Source organism: Elephantulus edwardii, unplaced genomic scaffold (assembly GCF_000299155.1).
Source record: "Elephantulus edwardii isolate Elephantulus edwardi_28Jun2011 unplaced genomic scaffold, EleEdw1.0 scaffold00005, whole genome shotgun sequence".
Lineage (NCBI taxonomy): Eukaryota > Metazoa > Chordata > Mammalia > Macroscelidea > Macroscelididae > Elephantulus > Elephantulus edwardii.
Window position 1 is genome coordinate 12,065,024 of NW_006399755.1, and position 17,400 is coordinate 12,082,423.

The following is a 17,400-nucleotide window of genomic DNA, read 5'->3' on the forward strand; positions in this document are numbered from 1 at the left end:
GGGCCCTTGGGCCTGTGGTCCTCGGGCCTAGTGTTACTGTACTTTGAGAAGCATTCTTCTAAGTGGTACAGCACTGGCCTGTCAATTTGCTGTACTGAGTTAACCTGGATTTGCTGTGATGCTGAACCTTGTGCCACTGGTGTGTCTAAATGCCATAATGGATGCCCATGGTGGGCAGAGCTTGGTGGAGCTTCCAGATTAAGACAGGTATGGAAGCAGAAGCAGCCTCCACTTTCTAAACAACATGCTTCTAGAATCTCTATGAACTCTGAGACAATAGTTATAGAACAGGGTTTAGGTCTTTTGTTCATAGGGTCTCTATGAGTTGTGCTCGACTTGATGGTAATAAAAAACAACAACAACAAATTTGTTTTCTTCTTAAGACTTTCTTGACAGAAGAGTTTTCCAAAAACCTTTCCACATCTGGACAAGCTCACTGCACTGGCCAGTGATAGAAGACTAAGTACTTCAGAGGTGTTCTACTTCAAAGTAATCTCCTCATCCTGATTCTCTCTTTACTGCAGACACTTAAAAGTCATTACTCAACTACTCATCATGTTTTACTCATTAACTCACAAAACTGTTTACCAGATCCTATAATGTATCCCATCCTACAGGATGGATCCTAAGGATAAAAACTAATGCTGAATAAGACACAATAGAGATCTAGTTTCTAAAGTACTGCTATGAATAGATTGCCTCCTTGTTGAAAACTGTTCCATGATCTCCTCTGTATAAAGTCCTGCTCCCTACCCTAGTGCTCAATGATTTCATCCAAACTCAGTATTTACATTGCTACTATAGTGGAACTCCTTGCCCGTAAATACTAAAACAGTCATCGACAGCTCCTTGGGCAAGTCTTGTCTGTTACTCACGTTTTCCTTTCTACCTTCAATGAGTCCTCTGTGGTTTCCTATCTATGCTTTTGAAAACCCTCAGAGAACACCACACTTAATCCCTACTCTCATCCCTGTACCTAGACATGACTTTGCCCACTCCTCCAAACACCACAGCACTTATGCCTGCACCACAGGCTGCTGCTGTCAGCTGCCATCAGGCCTGCCCCTGACTCCTGGTGACTCTAATCATAATGGAATGAAATGCTTCCTAGCTCTGAGTCTAACTGGTTGCAGACTGAAAGTCTATCATTCACAGGGATTCCAATGGTCAGCTCTTTCTTAGATTACAACTTCTTTAATGACAGACACTCTGTGTCAACTGACTGAGCCTATTAGGTGCATGGTGTCTTCCCAATGTTTTTAAATAAGAAATAAATTTAAGAAATTTTAAACTAATCTATGATTTTTTGAGTAAAGGAGGAAAAAATATCACCTCTCACCTGAGTTTTTTCTTTGTCCGTAGGTAAGTCTGAAAAAGGAATTGGATGGCAAGCTGTAAGCTCACCTTTGCCATGCAAGGATAATAAGGATGCTTTAATTTAGTCTAAGAGAGAGGAAAACAAAGTTAGAATATTCTGTCATATAAGTTTTAAAGGTTATTATACTTTGTTATGAATTAAATAATGACATATGATAAAGTTGATACTAAGGAAATTCTAGCCAATTCATTATAGAAACTATGCCTTTTAAGTTTTAAAAAAATGTTAAGAAATGCCATCCTCTTCATTTATTTTATGAAGTCCTCTTAGAACACAGCTTTGAGACCATAGGATGGTGAGTTAGCTACCAAGAGATAAAAGCCTTTTTCCTTATTTGCAACCATCAACAATGCTGGTCCTTTAGGAACAAATACTTGACAGTTATATCTTGAGTTTGGTTCTATCAGATTTCAAATTAGGAAAAGTTAAACTCTACCAAGCCCAGTACTGAATGACACCACCTTATTATTACGGCTGCTCCTTGGGGGTCTGTGGTGTAAATCCTATCAAATATACATAGAAAAAGCAGCAAATGGAAATCCACACTCAACCACCATCTATATTTCACACTAGAACACTACTAATATTTTATTATTGTTCAAAAAGCAACACATTTGAGAATATTTCTTTAACTAAGCAGAGTAACAATAACTAAGAGTGAAAATGTGTTGCCATTTTAATGAAAAGCTACATAGATGTAATCCCTTATGTCTTTAGTAATGAGCCAACTACCTACTTACAGCATTCAATGAAGCTAGAGACAAAACAAAACTGAAATAGTCACTACTGTACACATCTCTATTCTTCATAAATTTGAGGTTTTCATCTCTCACCATCTGCAAAAGAAAATCAGTAATTATTTTCAAGAAATAGTAAAGAATTAATATTTTGAGGACATTTCTAGTGATGTGTTAAGTACAAAACTTTAAAGTCTACAATTCCCTATGCAGATGTTTTGAATTTTAAAAAGAGGAAGTAGAAAAAGAACTTTCAACATGTTGTTGTCAAGTGCTTTAAGTTAAAATTGACTCATAGCTGACCCACCAGTAGGGTTTTCAAGGGTTTTAAACTGCATGGGAGAAGAATGCCCACCTTCTTCCCGCAGAACAGCTGGTGGAGCTGAATCATGTGCCTTTGGATTGGCAACACAATTCATCGCCAGTAGGCAAACAGAGAAACTCCAATTTTGAACATAAGAGATTGTTTTTAAATAGTGAGTAACTCATTAAAACAATTCCTTTGGGGAATTCTTCAAAAGAAAAGAAATACGAATTACGAATTCTTATCTGCTATTCTGAGTGAGAAAGGACTCAAAATTGGGAAGCATAAACATTCATGCGCTCCCTATACTGGGCAGCTTAATTTTCTCTAATAAAAGACTCCATCCTTTTTTAAAATTCTCTTGTTCTGGCTATCTTTGTTAAAGGCCATTTCACACCACCCAGCTTTTGATTTGTGTTCAAAGCCTGGATTAAGTAGTCTGATAGCTCTGAATTTAAATTCTGGGTCTGTGACACCAGCAGTCATTTTTGAGACTTAAGTTTTTCCATGTCAACAAAGATAATAAATCTTCCTACTCTACAAGTCGTTTTATATCATCAAGTTGGAGTCAACTCACAGCTGACCCCTCCAGTGGGTTTTCAGAAGCAGTAAAATCAGTTTGAAGTCTAAGGTGTACCTGACAAAAACCACAATCTCTTGTCATGCATCTGACAGTTGGACAGTGAATAAGGATGATGGAAGAATTGATGCCTTTGAGTTGTGGTGCTGTAGAAGAATGCTGAATATTTCATGGAGTGCCAAAAGGACAAACAAGTATGTCTTGGAAAAGGCACAGCCAAGGTGCTTCTTGGGGCAAGGACAGTGAAACTTCATCTCACATACTTTGGACATAACTGTTAGGAAGGTCTACTATTGTATGGAAAAGGACATCATGCTTGGAAACCTGAAGGGTCAGTGAAGGAGGGAAGACTCTCAATGAGATATACTGACACAGTGACTGTAATGGAGAGTTTGAGTGTGTCAGATATAATGACGATGGCATAGGATAAGGCAGGTTTCAGATCCACTGTTCACAGGGTTGCTATGAGTCACAGTCAACTATACAGCACTTAACAACAACAACAACAACAACAACAACAACAACAACTATACAAGCATGCTGTTTAAAGCATGCAGTACAGAGTAAATATTCCATATATAGAATTTTTATTGTCATAGTATCAAAACCCACTGCCTAAGGTTATGACACTTATTTTGTACATCAGATGAAATAAATTAACACAGAATATATTTCTTTACTATTCACCCATTCTCTTGATCCACTTACCTATAACAATCACACAGAAGTGGTAGTGCTGGTCAATGCTGTGTGTTCATAATACTCAGTGGCATAACTGGACAGCTGTCATGGATTGAACACATTATTTCCCCAAAATACATGTCAACTTGGCTAGGATACAATCCTCAATATTATATACTAGTTCTCCACTTTTTGATCTGATACAATTATCCTCTATGTTGTAAATCCTAACTTCTATGATGTTAATGAGAGCACTCTGGTGACTTGTGGTTAAGAAGCTGTGCTGCAATCACAAAGGCATGTAGTTTTGGGGTTTTTTTGAACCCCCGAGGTCTCAAATTTATTGTATTTAGCCACAATTCTGAGCCTTTCTATTTCTGCACATAGTTGCTGAAAATGCCTGGAACAGACAGTTCATCTTTTTTCTCCCTTTTTAAAATCTTCATTTTTTGTGTGTGTGTGTACCATCAAATCACTGATTGGAGGGATGGTGGACAGTATTTGGTGGAGCTCCCTGATTAAAACAAGCTTGGAAGCAGGAGTGGCATCCACTTCCGAAACAGCTTGCCTCCAGAAACCCTATGAACCTGGAGAAAGGACGAGAGTTATACAAGTGTCCAGGTCTTTTGTTCGGTCCCTATGAGTCACCTATGACTCAACTACACTCAGCAACAATAACAACAACCATCAAATCAGATCTAACTGGTATAGGAGGTGATTGTCCCCCTTCTTCAGCAGAGTATCTAAAGACATGTAGTTTTAATCTACCAGTTGCTCCATGGGAGAATGATGGGTAATCTCCTTCTATGTGATTTACTGTCTCAGAAAACCTGCTGGAGGGTCAGCTATGAGTTGGTTCTGACTCAAAGGCACACAATGTTAATGAGGAAGGATTTAATCTATAGGATTTGGTTGTATCTTAAGTCAATAACAAGATTTAAAAGAGGTTAAACCAGTGATCAGAGACAGAGACTTCAGAACTACCAAGAATGAAAAGCTGTGGACCCGACTCCTGCACCAAGACCCTCCTTCTTAGCCCCCCAGAGGAAGACTGATACCAAGAAACATAGAGATTTCTAAGAGATCCTGGGCCCACAGATGATGGAAGGAGACAGGGACTTTCCTCTAAAATTGTGAGCTAACACATGGATAAAGTGTTCCCCAAGAAATGGTGTTCTGAATTCTGATGTCTAGCCTCCTGATGTCCAAGTCTTTCAGCTGTGGAGCTAAAGAAGAATACTGAATACACCATGGACTCCCAGGAGAACAAACAGATTCGACCTAGAGAGGGTGAAACCAGGATGCTTCTTGGAGGCTGATGGTTCATCTGAGATCCTCTGGATATGTTGCAAGGAGGGACCAGGCCTTAGAGAGGGACATCACGCTTGAGAAGGTAGAGGGATGGTGCAAGAGAGAAAGACCCTTGAGGAGATGGATTGAATCAGTGACTGGGGTAACTGGGGAAGGTATGTCAGAGATAATAAGGTTGGCACAGGATAGAGCAGAGTTCAGGGCTGTACAATAGTACATAGGGTCACATGCAATTTGATGGCACATAACAACAGATTCCTGAATGGTGAGAAATTTGCTGAATTTATTCATTTGTATTTCTGTTACAGCAGCAGTAGATTCTAAGACAACAGCTACTCTGGAACCTAATATGTAACAAGTGCAAAACAAAGGGAATAAAATGATGGAGCACTAAGGGTACAACTAAATTCACAAGAAGTCAACAGTATTTCTGGATCTATGGAGTGAGTTTTACTACATATATGAATTAACTCCTTGGATTTTCTTACACATGATCCTTACCTGGTATATTCTAACAGGCATTTTCTCCACAAAAAGTCCTTTTTTCTCTCCTTTTTTAACCAACTTGGTTAGAATAGAGAGCCGGTCATTGTTAGGCCTATGGGGCCGAGGAGATGACTGAGGTGAAATTTCTGGTGAAGATGGAGCTGACCTGAGAGCAGAATCAGAATGCTGTTTGTATAGGATAAAGTAGTTATTATTTTCTGTAGTTGCTAAAACTTGCCAAAATATAAAGAGTACTAGCAGGAGCGGCATCCACTTCCAAAATGGCTTGCCTCTGGAAACTCTATGTACGAACAGTGCTCAGGCTGTTCGTTCATAGGGTCGCTATGAGTCGTCTACGACTCGACGGCATTAAACAACAATAACAACAGGCCTTAGAAAGAAATGGTATGCTTTCTTGATAAAGTAAAGACAGGAACAACAAGGTGTTTAAAAACAAGACAACTTTCTGATCATGCTGATATAGTAGTATTATTTTGAGCATAAAGACATTCAATAAACACTGCTAAGATTTAAAAAAAAAAATCTCAGTTCCAGATGGGAAGGAAAAAAGACCCTCAAAGTTAGAGATACAGCTTTCTAAATACAAAACAACTTGTCAGGGAAACAAAGACTAAGCAGTAATAACAGCAATAATAGCAATAACGGGGGGCAAGGGGGATATACTTATTTTCTTTTTAGACTTTCTCCCTGATTACCTTTACTTCATACAAGGTCAATTCTCAAGCACTTTGAGATTACCATTTGAAATCACACTGCAGACTACATAAGAGAAACTTACAGAGATAGATCCTCGGCTTCCTGCCTCACAACGCTGACTCGACTTTTCTTTGGCAACACTGGGGAGTTCTGATCAGACACCCGTTGATAGAAGAGCATGTAAGCATTCCAGTATCTTCGGCGGACATCAGTGTATGGATTTGCTTTACAACAAGACATCAAGAAGAAAGTCTTTGTGAGTAAAGAAGGCTTTTGGGATCTTGTTGGTATTTTTTTTTCTGATAATCTAAAACTAAGGGCCCATTAAATGATTAAGAAACTACTAACTAAAAAAAAAAAGAAAGAAAGAAACTACTAACTAAATTTGTAAAACTTATGGCTTTTTGACTCTGATGAACTAGTAGTAAGGAGTCACATGGCAAACCCACAGACATGCTTATCAAATCCCCTAGCTGCTCCTTAAGAGAAAGAAGGACGGTGATAGGGGAGGAGCAGAGAGTGAAGGGATAGTACAGTGATGGACGGAGGGAAAGAAAGCAAATATTCCCAGCATGCCAGAATTTAAGCAAAATATAAGTACAATTTGAAAAGATGGGATTATGATTGGCTTTATAAACCATTTCTATATTAACTGGCCAAACTTTTCTTGGTAAATTTGGACCCTTACAGTAAAGGTTACTACTATTAGATATATCATCACCTGACATGGTATCACAATGTAATATAATGAGTACACTATTGAAATTCAGAAATGTCCCATAACTCAACTCACTGCTACTAAACTGAAACCAACTCACAGCAGAAACCCAACCCTAGCTGACCCTCCAGCAGGAGGGTAAATCGCACAGCAGGTTATCATCCACCCTTCTCCCTTGGGAGCCCCTGGTGGAGTAGAACCATCACACACGTCTGCCTGTGGGTTCAAAGCACAACTGCCAGCAATTATGCCATCAGAGCTCCCGAGGAATTTTGAAAACCAGGCCAGAACTATCATACTTAGGCTGGTTTCAGAAAGGCTAAGATCTTCAGAGTGGTAATTTTTGAATAGCAAATTTGGACTAGATTTTGTGAAACACTTTTCCCTCATACTTCCCAGGGCTGGAAGTTGTGAAGAGAAGATTGCATTATTTTGATTTTAAAATAAATATTGTTTCAAAAATTTAATCATTCAGAATTATTTTCTTTAATTCATCATACCTTAAACAGATGAAAATTAATTTGAAGGTTTTAGTGCGTAAATAATTACTTCTTCTGAAACTATTTCAATGGGAAGTCTTGATTTATTAGTTTTTTTTTCTCATTCTACTTTCTTTTCCCTAAGATTTTTGGGAAGGATCACTACATTTTTTGTTTGAATATTTAACTCTGGGTATCAAAGAAAGTTCTTTCACAATAGCTAGAGCAGCTATTATAGAAAAGAATAAAGCAGGCTGTATTTATAGATAAAGGAGTTCTGGTGGTCAAGTATTTTAATGAATACTTACTTACTGGCTTACTGACAGCCCCTCCTACCAACATGCCCAAAGTATGTGAGACAATGGAAAGAGGATAAGAATGAAAAGAAATGAATAAAAATAACAATTTGAAAATGCTTACTTTGATCATAAACTTTTGGTCTGTATTCTCCACCAAAGCATTCATACTCCAAGGTTTCATCATTTAGGTCAAACTCTTCTATAACTGTGTCATTAAATTTATACCACTTTCCTTTTCCACACCCTCTAGAATCCAGAGAAAAGAAAAACTTCGTAAGGTTAAAAACCATAACTTCCCATCCAGAGCACTATCTCTTTGCACTGTTTACAAATAAAATAGGTGACTACCATTTTGAAAACACCTAAGCACATGAAGCAACAGTTATTCGAAATTTCTAAAATAACATTTCAAATTAAAAGTTACACAAAGTTATATTCAGTCAAAATGTTACACAAACTTTGAGAATTCAAAATGAAGATCAAAGAACAATGAGAAAACATCTTTGCACATAATGGTTATGTGTGGGAGGACGGACATGGAGTGCCATGTAGAGACAGACTAAGGAACTAAGGACGGGAGGAGCAGAGAGCAGAGATCACGGGTGGGCAGAGGAACAGAGCCACAAGAAGCCCTTACCGCCTGTCCTTAATGAAGGAGTAGTAGTGTCCCGCGTGTGCCTGTCCACTGTGCACAATGACACCAACAAGCTCATAGTTCTCTGTGAGGGCCACTTTTTTCCGTGGGGATCCTCCACCTCCCTGATCTAAACCTCGTCCATTTTCACCAACTTCAGAAGATGAATCTTGGCGAGCCATTCCTGAAACTGTGTAAGGCTCCATGTTTAGCATCCAGGGAAACTATTTCAAAAAGAAAAGGACCACATTAATTTTGATTAATAACATGTACAGAATTTTCCTCTGAAATCAGGTATGTTTTCCTAACTTAAGCCATTTCACCTATAAAATCTTGGAACGCCTCACAAATCCAGAAAAGTATCCAAACTCCCTTAAGAAGTGTCTGGTCTTGGCATTAATGCCAGTGTATAACTTCACAGCCATCAATGAGATGCCTTCCAGACATGAGGATTACTGTTTAGATCTGCCTCTTCCAATAGCAGCAGCAGCGTCAGGCAAATGGCTGTGTAACTTTCTTAATTCTGAGTCTATACCTTTCCACATTTTATGTGAAATTTTAAAACACAGAGAAGAAACTGAAAAAAGAGAGACAGGTAATAATTTTAATAAATTTTAGGAAAAAATATTACCCTTATTTGTTCATCATATTTAATGGAACGTCCACTCTCCCAGTCAAATCCAAATCTCATCAGGTGAATTACTAAGACGCTAGGTAGAGACTTAATACAGGTCCTCTTCACTGTTATTCTCTAAAGAGAAGCAAAAGACAATCATCTTCTTGAAGAAAACAAAACCGCAAAGTAATTAATGCCAAGATTTCTACAGGCCTGGCCCACCTATCTAGAAACAAGCAATATTCCACCTTCTAATGACATCAGAAGGGACAAAGTACAGGAATAACAAATTCATCTTGTTTTAAAAAAAGGACAAATGTATTACCTTCTCTTTACACTTTTCACAGTAATACGCATTACTTCCCTCTAGAACTTCTCCTCTAACAAACTGATCCAAAGAAATTTCCAAACTCTGACAAGATGTCACTCCTAGATTGAGCGCCATGAAAGCTTCTTCACGCTCATATCTAATTAGGAAACAAGAGAAAAAAACAATAATGAAGATTTAAATCTTGACATTATCACAATACCCAACCTTGAGCACCAAGTATGACTGCATTCCTGACTGGTGAAATGAATGAATGCAGAGGGAAGAACTCCTGCGACAACTCAAAACTGCTCCGGCCGTCTATGGCCATACCACCCTGAACAGGCTCGATCTCCTCTGATCTCACAAAACAGCTTAAGGTAATAAATCCCAATGGTTACTTCCTTAAGGACATAAATTAAAAACAAAGTAACTTAACTCAATAAATACTTAGACCAATTTAGAAATATATGTCCAAGTCTTGCAACAAATGAGTAATTCAAAACATCCTGGAAGACTGATTATAAAAATGATGATCATACTGTTTTATGCTAGTAATACCTGTGAGGACAATCTTTACAGATCTTCTGATCAGAGTAGATGCCCTGGAAAGTATTCTTGAAAATCTGGTCTCTTCCCATTTTCTGTGGAAATAAAAAGTTAAAATTCTATTTGTTGTCTCTAGAACTCATAGGTTATTTGTAAAAATTTCATCTAGGGCCAAGTTCAAGCAAATGCTTTATTTCAACCACCAAAATACACGGAGTCACTGGTAACTTAATCTGGAAGTGAACAGAAGAACTCTTGGTGCTAGATGCTGCTGAGTTCAATGGGCTCACAGTGGCCCAATGTGCAACAGAGTGAAATGAAATAATAATATCCCATTATTAGACTGTCAGAGCAATGCAAATAATGAGAAAAGTAGAAGTGACTGAGTCTGTCAGAGTGAATGAGAAGGAAAATCTTGTCATGATCTCTAACTTCTTCCCACACCATCATTACTTAGTAGCAGCAACTCTACAGTGTCTTCCCTTTCTGTGTGGCTGACTGGAATGCTACGCTGTTGTACACTATCAAGTTGGAACCAACCCATAACTGACTCTCCAGCGGGTTTTCAGAGGCAGTTAACCACACGGGAGGAGGCTGCCATCCTTTTCCCACGGAGCAGCTGGTGGATTGGAACCACATGCCTTTGACATTTCAGTGCAGCCTCTTGCCACTAGGCCACCAGAGCTCCTTTGGAATGAAATGCTACAGACCCAATTCATTGCCACTGAGTCAGAACTGAATCACAGCTGATCCTCCTCCAGTGGGTTTTCAGAGGTTCAGATTCACACAGGAGATTGACTAGCTTTATCCCCGGGAGCCCCTGGTTGAACTGAGCCACCTTTAGGTTGGCATCACCACTCGGAGAACTGTGCCAGCTGAGCTCACAGGCACAGAAGTTCTTCTTTTGTTCATATAGATGCAGAATTTATTTTTTAAAAAAATGAGTAACTTACATGAAAGATTCATAATTTGGCAAATATACAGAGATCAAACTTTATTAGTGGTTACCAATTAGTGGTTATTAGGGTTGGGAATAAGGGGTGGTTGGTAACTGGAAGTCACTACTTGGGGGAAACGAAGAGTGACGGAAAATCCAAAACCAGAATGTGGTGACGGTTATTACACAACAAGATGTACTTAATGTCACTGAATTAATATAAAATGTTGAGAGTAAATGTTCTGCTTTTTATGCATATCATACACACAGAGAAAGAAGTAAACTACATACTGTGCCTAGAGACAGGAAGAGAGGAAAATGCTGACAATGATGGGAGGCTACTTATACTACAGAGGGCAATACTGTTTTGTCAGGTTTTACTGGACAGAGGCTTAAACACCACTGCTAACAATTATTTACTGTGGTTTCACGGTCCCCTTTGACACAATTCTCTCTATTCCAAGATTAATAAGCACAATGCCATCAGCTGAGCAATGACAACTGTATTCCTCTGGTGCCTGGTTACTTCAATGGATGCACAGTAAAGAGTACACAGATATGAATGATTATTACCATACAGATGTAGATTGATTACCAAGAGCTGCTGTTGTTGTTATGTGCCGTCGAGTCGCTTGCGACTCATGGCGACCCTATGTACAACAGTCCTAAACTCTGCTCTGTCCTGTGCCAATCGCACTGTCTCTGACACTCCCATCCCGATTACCCCAATTACTGAATCAAACCACCTCATAGGGGGCCTTCCCCTTCTGCGCTGTCCCTCCACCCTACCGAGCATGATGTCTCTCTCCAAGGACCTGTCCCTCCTTGCAACATCAAGAGCTATACATACATTAAATAATAAATAATAAATACATAATTCAAGTGATTGGCTTGCTCGTCAACCCCCCCAAAAAAATGGGTTACAGTTTTAGTGCTAGATAAAATTCCCAATTTGATTAATTCACAGTAATTCCAAATCCCAAGAGTTCTGAGTTTATAACAGTAATCTGAAGGAGTTAGAGACAAAGTGACATTTTTATTACCTTGAGGTATTCATCCATCTGATCAATAAGACTAGTAAAGAATTCATATGCATCCTGCTGTTCTCGGACATAGAGTTCTTTGTTCCACATCTTGAAAATCTATGTAGTAAGAATACATCAATTCAACATAGAATCAGAAATTTCTGAATACAGAAGAAAAGGAAGGTGAAAGTAATGAAAATTTTCAAAAACTAAGTTCATCATTAGGATGGGAAAGCTAAAGTGAGATTAACTTTTGTTCAGTCATCAAAACGTTTCCCTTGTAATAAAACAGTTAAGTCTATGAAACAGAAAGTAAGGGTGAAATCCAAGGCCGTGGAACAGTCTCTCAGAAACTAAACAACCCGTCTTTTGTGGAAAACACAAGGTAACTCTCCTTTAGGAGATAAGATAAAGTGAGGCCAAAAATTACTATTTTTAAAGCCACTAGTGAAAATGGAAGAGGCTACGAGGAACAATTGGAACAAACCTTTCAGAGATAAGAAAAATCTATAAAATAATTAAAATCAGAAAATTCTAGAAATTATGAGTCAATTCTCAGTATTTTAATATTCTAAAAATTTGAAACCTAGCATAAATTTTAAGAAGAGTATAGCTAATTCTAGTATGTTGTTGTTGTTAAGTGCCATCGAATTGTAAGGGACTCATAGTGACCCTAAGAATGAAAGACCTGAACACTTGTATAACTTTCAGTGTTTTTCCAGGTTCATAGGGTTTGCAGAAGCAAGCTATTTCAGAAGTGGATACCACTCTTTCTTCCAAGCTTCCTTTAATTGGGGAGCTCCACCAAACACTGTCTACCACGGGTGACCATTACTGCATTTGACACATCAGTATTACACTGTTCAGTAACCATGAGTTACCTCTGTACAGCAAGGGGACAGATGAGTGCTATAATTCTAGCATAGGCAATGAAATTAGTCTAAAGAGAATAAATCATTATTATTATTAAAAAAAGAAAGCAGCTAAACTCTAAGTATATAACAACGTTAAATTTAACATGTGTTGTTGGATGAAATACCTTCCAAAAGTTCTCAGGTACGTAATACTGCAGCTTGCTTTCCATCAAATGCCCAAAGAGAGACTGTACTTGGTAGAACACACTATCATCTGGATTGTCTGTGTCATCATCCACTGAAAGTAATGACTAAAATAAATGAAATGTATTAAGTTAGAAATATTAAAGTGCTTCACAAAAAAAAACCTACACACACACACACGCACTCACACTCTGTCTCTCTCTCTCTCACACACAAACACCCCTACATCTAAGCACTACACTGCTATTTAAAAATGCTAAGGGAGCTCTGGAGGCCTAAAGGAAAGGAGCTAAGCTGCCAACCCAAAGACAGTTCAAATCTAACAGCTGCTCCATAGCAGAAAGAAGGACATTCTCCTCCCATGTAATTTATATCCTTTGAAAACTTGCTTTAGGGTCACCTAAATGGTTCTGACTCAATGGTAATGAACAACAATTGTACATACATTTCGATGTGGCCACAACATTCTCTTAACTCTAATATTTCCTAGCTGGTGCAATCATGAACAAATCAACTCCCTGGGTCTCCTTTCAATTATGAAAAATTAAAAGTAGGAAAAGCAAGATTAACACAAGAAATAAGTATAGCATGAATTACTTTTAAAACTGCTGACTGCTGAATCATAATTTACTATATATTATTCTAAAATGTTGATAACACATTCTAAATGGTTCTCAAACACTGAAAATGTCAGTACTTTTTAAGGGATAGACTCTGGGATAATTATGGACTCAAAAAATCACATTATCACATTAGATCAAGACCATCTGTTACGTAGGTAGCATCTGTATCAGCACATTGATAAAAATAAGTGACTAAGAACAACATGTTGTCTATACTGATTTCTGAAACTACAAAAAGAAAAATCCTAGTTATGGTTAGCTTTAGTAAACACAAAAAGCTATATATAAACATGGAGCAATTTCCAAGCAGTATACATATTACTATCACTTCCAACAGGAAAGAGGCAGGAAGTCACCTCAGGAAGACCAGGTTGCATATACAGCTGCTGGAAAACTGCATTCATGTAGCAGGTAGCGCCTCCATTCCTCAGTCCCACAAAGCCTGAGCTGGACCTGCTGTCTACTGGGGGGAGGTACTAAGAAAGAGAGGAGGAAAAACAGTGAAGAGAATTAGCATCTCTTATCACCAGTATGTCTCCACTATTGTCATGACTGGATATCTGAAAGGAAAAACAGGTATACACAGCAGGCTTCTATTTCCAAGGTACAAGCAATGCCTATACTCATGAAGTTGTTCTGTAGATGCTAGTACAATTATAAAGTATTATTAGCACAATGTTTCTTTTTATTTCACAATGTAAAGTATGTGGTATATAGTTGCTGTTAGGGGCCATGGAGTCCAGTACAACTCATAGTGACCCTATGAACCAAAGACTTGAATAATTTCCTATCCTGTCCCATTCTCACCATCTCTGATACACCATCTCGAGTTCACTGCTGCAGTCACGGTGTTAATCCACCTTGCTCAGGGTTTTCATCTCTTTCACTAACCCTACACCCTTTAAAGCATTATGTCCTTTTATAGATGGGCATTTATCTATCTATACAGTAATGCATTCAGTTACCTGATTATCATTCAATAAATATTTACTAAAGTACTATTCTGGGCAATTTAAGAGAGAACAGAAATGTATATGAGATGTGATCTGAAAGAGTTAATAATAGTAGGGTAAACAAACATTATTCAAGAATACTAACCATATTACAAATTGAGGTAACTTTTCTAAAGAAAAGGAATATGGTTCTATGAAAGCATTTACTATGCAGAATTCTGACCAGCCTGATAATCAAGAAAAGCTCATATTCATTCCCTTTTTTGCTGAGAAAGCAACATCTTTTCCTATTAAAATGAAAGCTGGGCAATGGATAAAGAAGACTGAAGAACTGATGCCTTAAAAGTTGGAAAAAAATAGTGAATATCCCAAGGACTGATAAAAAGAACATAAAATCTGTCCTGGAGAAAATCCAATTGGAGTGCTCCTTCACGGCAAAGATGGTGAAACTTCATTTCACATACTTTCTGGATGTGGTCAGGAGGGGCTAGTCCTTGGCAAAAAACATTGTGCTGGGACAGGCAGAAGGCCAGTGAAAGAGAGGAAAACCTCCAACAAGATGGACTGACACAGTGACTCAAACAATGGGCTGAGCTAGTGACTACAGTTAGAGTAGTGAAGGTCTCTAGTATTTCACTTAAGGATGTGTTAGAAATAATAGTGCTCGTTTGGGAAGAAATGCTGTGAAAGAGGCCTTTTCAATTATGTTCAAGGTGGTACATCTCAAGTGAAATAAGTATTGTAGCAATACACTTTGAAATGCTATTAGAACAGAATCTTGGTTCTGTCACTCTATGAATAATATGTCACCTGGATATATCATGTATTCACACTCAGGTACTTAAGCAACCAGTAAAAACCTGTATGTCTTTTTAGACTTCAAAGAAACCCAAATAATGTATTTTTTAATAGAAGTTAGACAAATAGAGTAGGATGATTTCTAAGATCCAATTAAAACTCAAATTTATTGGTTGTCCAAAGCATCAATTAAAGAAAAAAGGTTATAAAACAAGAAAAACTTTGCTCACTACGTGCTTAAACACAGCTAAGTATTTATTTATGAAAGGGAGGCCTGGTGGCCTACTGGGTCAAGGATTTGTGCTGAGAATCCAGCAACAGTTGGCTGGAATCTACCAGTCATTTTGAGAGAGAAAAATGGGCAATCTCCTCCTGTGTAAATGTCAGCCTCTAAAAACCTGCTGGTTAGCTATTAGTTGGCTCCCACTTGACAGCAATGAACTTGAGTTTGTTGAAGTATTTCTTTGTGATGGTGCTATTACCACAGATTGCTAGGAAAAAAAGGTTTCCTTTTAATGGCTATTAGATAAATATACACAATTAAAGCATATCATAAAATAAGCATATAAACTAATGTTTTCATACCCTAACAGTTCTCAATGTAGGTGCATTCACATCTGTAAGCCCTTGCAGATGGCATTTGCTAGGGCACTGCCCTAACTTCCTTACCTGCCCTGTACATGATCTATAAACCTCGGCCCAGAGGTTCAAAAACGTAAGACTAACTTTTTATGATTTAAGGAACCATGGTAGTATATTACATGCTGGGTTGTTAAAGGTTAGTCATTCAAATCCGCAAGAGGTTTTGAGAGAAAAAGTTGTGGTAGTCTCTTAAATATTTACAGCCTCAGAAACCCAATTGGGGTTGGGTAGTCAGAAGTTGGAATTGCTTCAAGGGCTAAGGGATTTTTGTATTTTGCTGTGATTTATAAAATGCCAAGTGGCTTTCAAAGCAGCCTCACATAGTCCCAGTCCTGATCTAGTACTCTAGCAATACTATCTGCAATTTTCTTCCTTCTTACAGATCCTGTTTTCAATTAAAGTGTTTTATCTCTGCCAGTATTCTTCTCCTTGCTGTAATGACCTTCCCATTTTGCTTTTATGACCTTACTAGTCTTCAAGGTGCTATGTTAAGTGGTGGTCTGTGTGTTCCTTTGAGCTGGCAGAGCATCTGAGGCACTTCTATCTTAAAGATTATCACATCAAATTGATATTACCTGCTTTAGGTCTGGCGCTCTCAGATTGTCTCTGTCACCGACTTTCTTGAGGGTGAAGAGCAGAGCTTCCTTTTTAAGCTTCAAAAGCTTAAGACTTCTCATAGTGCATAGTAAATGGAAAAAAAAACTTGTTGGACTAGACTGCAGTGTGAGCCCTGCTGGTCTGACTTTGTATCTCTAGTGCTTAAGATTGTGTCAAGTATTGTATCTCAAAAAAACAGGTTGGTGTGATATTCTTTGCTGAGTATAATTATTAACCAAATTGAAAATGACCCTTTCTCTTTGATTAAAAAAAGTACCATTTAGTAATATACCAGTTTGTTAGTATAATACATTATAATGTTAGTATAATACATTATAGTTTGTAGGTGATTTGAGCAAAAGGAAATAATAACCTATTCAGAATAATAAAGACTTTCTTTGTAGTTAGAATAGTGTAAGCATAGTTTTAAAATTTTATGTTTAAGAGGTCATCACAAAAAAGTAAATGCACTGTCTGGAAAACTTACATCAAACTCCTTGGTGAGGGCAGGGTCAGGCTGATGATGCATAGAAAGTAGTTCTTTTGTGATGATTTGAAGATTTGAAGGTGAGCTATCAGCCAACATTACAAGGACTTCATAGGCTGCCAATCGGCTATTCACTGTACTGCATCTGAGAACAAAAGACACAAATACATTTGAGAACAAAAAAGACACAAATTCAGTTCAACAATGAACCATCTACTTAAATGATTCATTAGCATAAAAAAAAAGTACATGAGCTGTACTCCATCAAACAGAGTTAAAACAGCCCTGATTTCAGAAATCTAAAAATCTAATAGGAAGACTATTGAGTACTTCACATGAGTAAATCACTGCGATAGGAAGGTTAACTATGATTTAGGACTGAAAAAACTTTTTGATCTGATGGTGAAAATGCAAAATTCTTCCACTAATGACTGCAGAATATTCTTTAAGTAGTGGACTAGTAGAAATAGAGGATAAACCATGA

At 37.9% G+C, this 17,400-nt stretch overlaps 1 protein-coding gene across 1 annotated transcript in view; it reads right to left on the reverse strand.

Moving 5' to 3' along the window:
• Nucleotides 1–17,400, reverse strand: part of USP24 (ubiquitin specific peptidase 24) — a 181,128-nt gene that overhangs the window by 27,066 nt on the left and 136,662 nt on the right. Inside the window, exons 42-54 of the mRNA XM_006879725.1 lie at nucleotides 16,917–17,061; nucleotides 13,796–13,915; nucleotides 12,798–12,923; nucleotides 11,777–11,875; nucleotides 9,809–9,891; nucleotides 9,266–9,407; nucleotides 8,956–9,075; nucleotides 8,328–8,548; nucleotides 7,812–7,936; nucleotides 6,277–6,418; nucleotides 5,493–5,643; nucleotides 2,119–2,214; nucleotides 1,340–1,443 (exon numbers count right to left, since the gene is read on the reverse strand). Coding sequence (XP_006879787.1) covers nucleotides 1,340–1,443; nucleotides 2,119–2,214; nucleotides 5,493–5,643; nucleotides 6,277–6,418; nucleotides 7,812–7,936; nucleotides 8,328–8,548; nucleotides 8,956–9,075; nucleotides 9,266–9,407; nucleotides 9,809–9,891; nucleotides 11,777–11,875; nucleotides 12,798–12,923; nucleotides 13,796–13,915; nucleotides 16,917–17,061 — 1,674 coding nt within the window. The remainder of the gene's footprint in view (nucleotides 1–1,339; nucleotides 1,444–2,118; nucleotides 2,215–5,492; nucleotides 5,644–6,276; nucleotides 6,419–7,811; nucleotides 7,937–8,327; nucleotides 8,549–8,955; nucleotides 9,076–9,265; nucleotides 9,408–9,808; nucleotides 9,892–11,776; nucleotides 11,876–12,797; nucleotides 12,924–13,795; nucleotides 13,916–16,916; nucleotides 17,062–17,400) is intronic.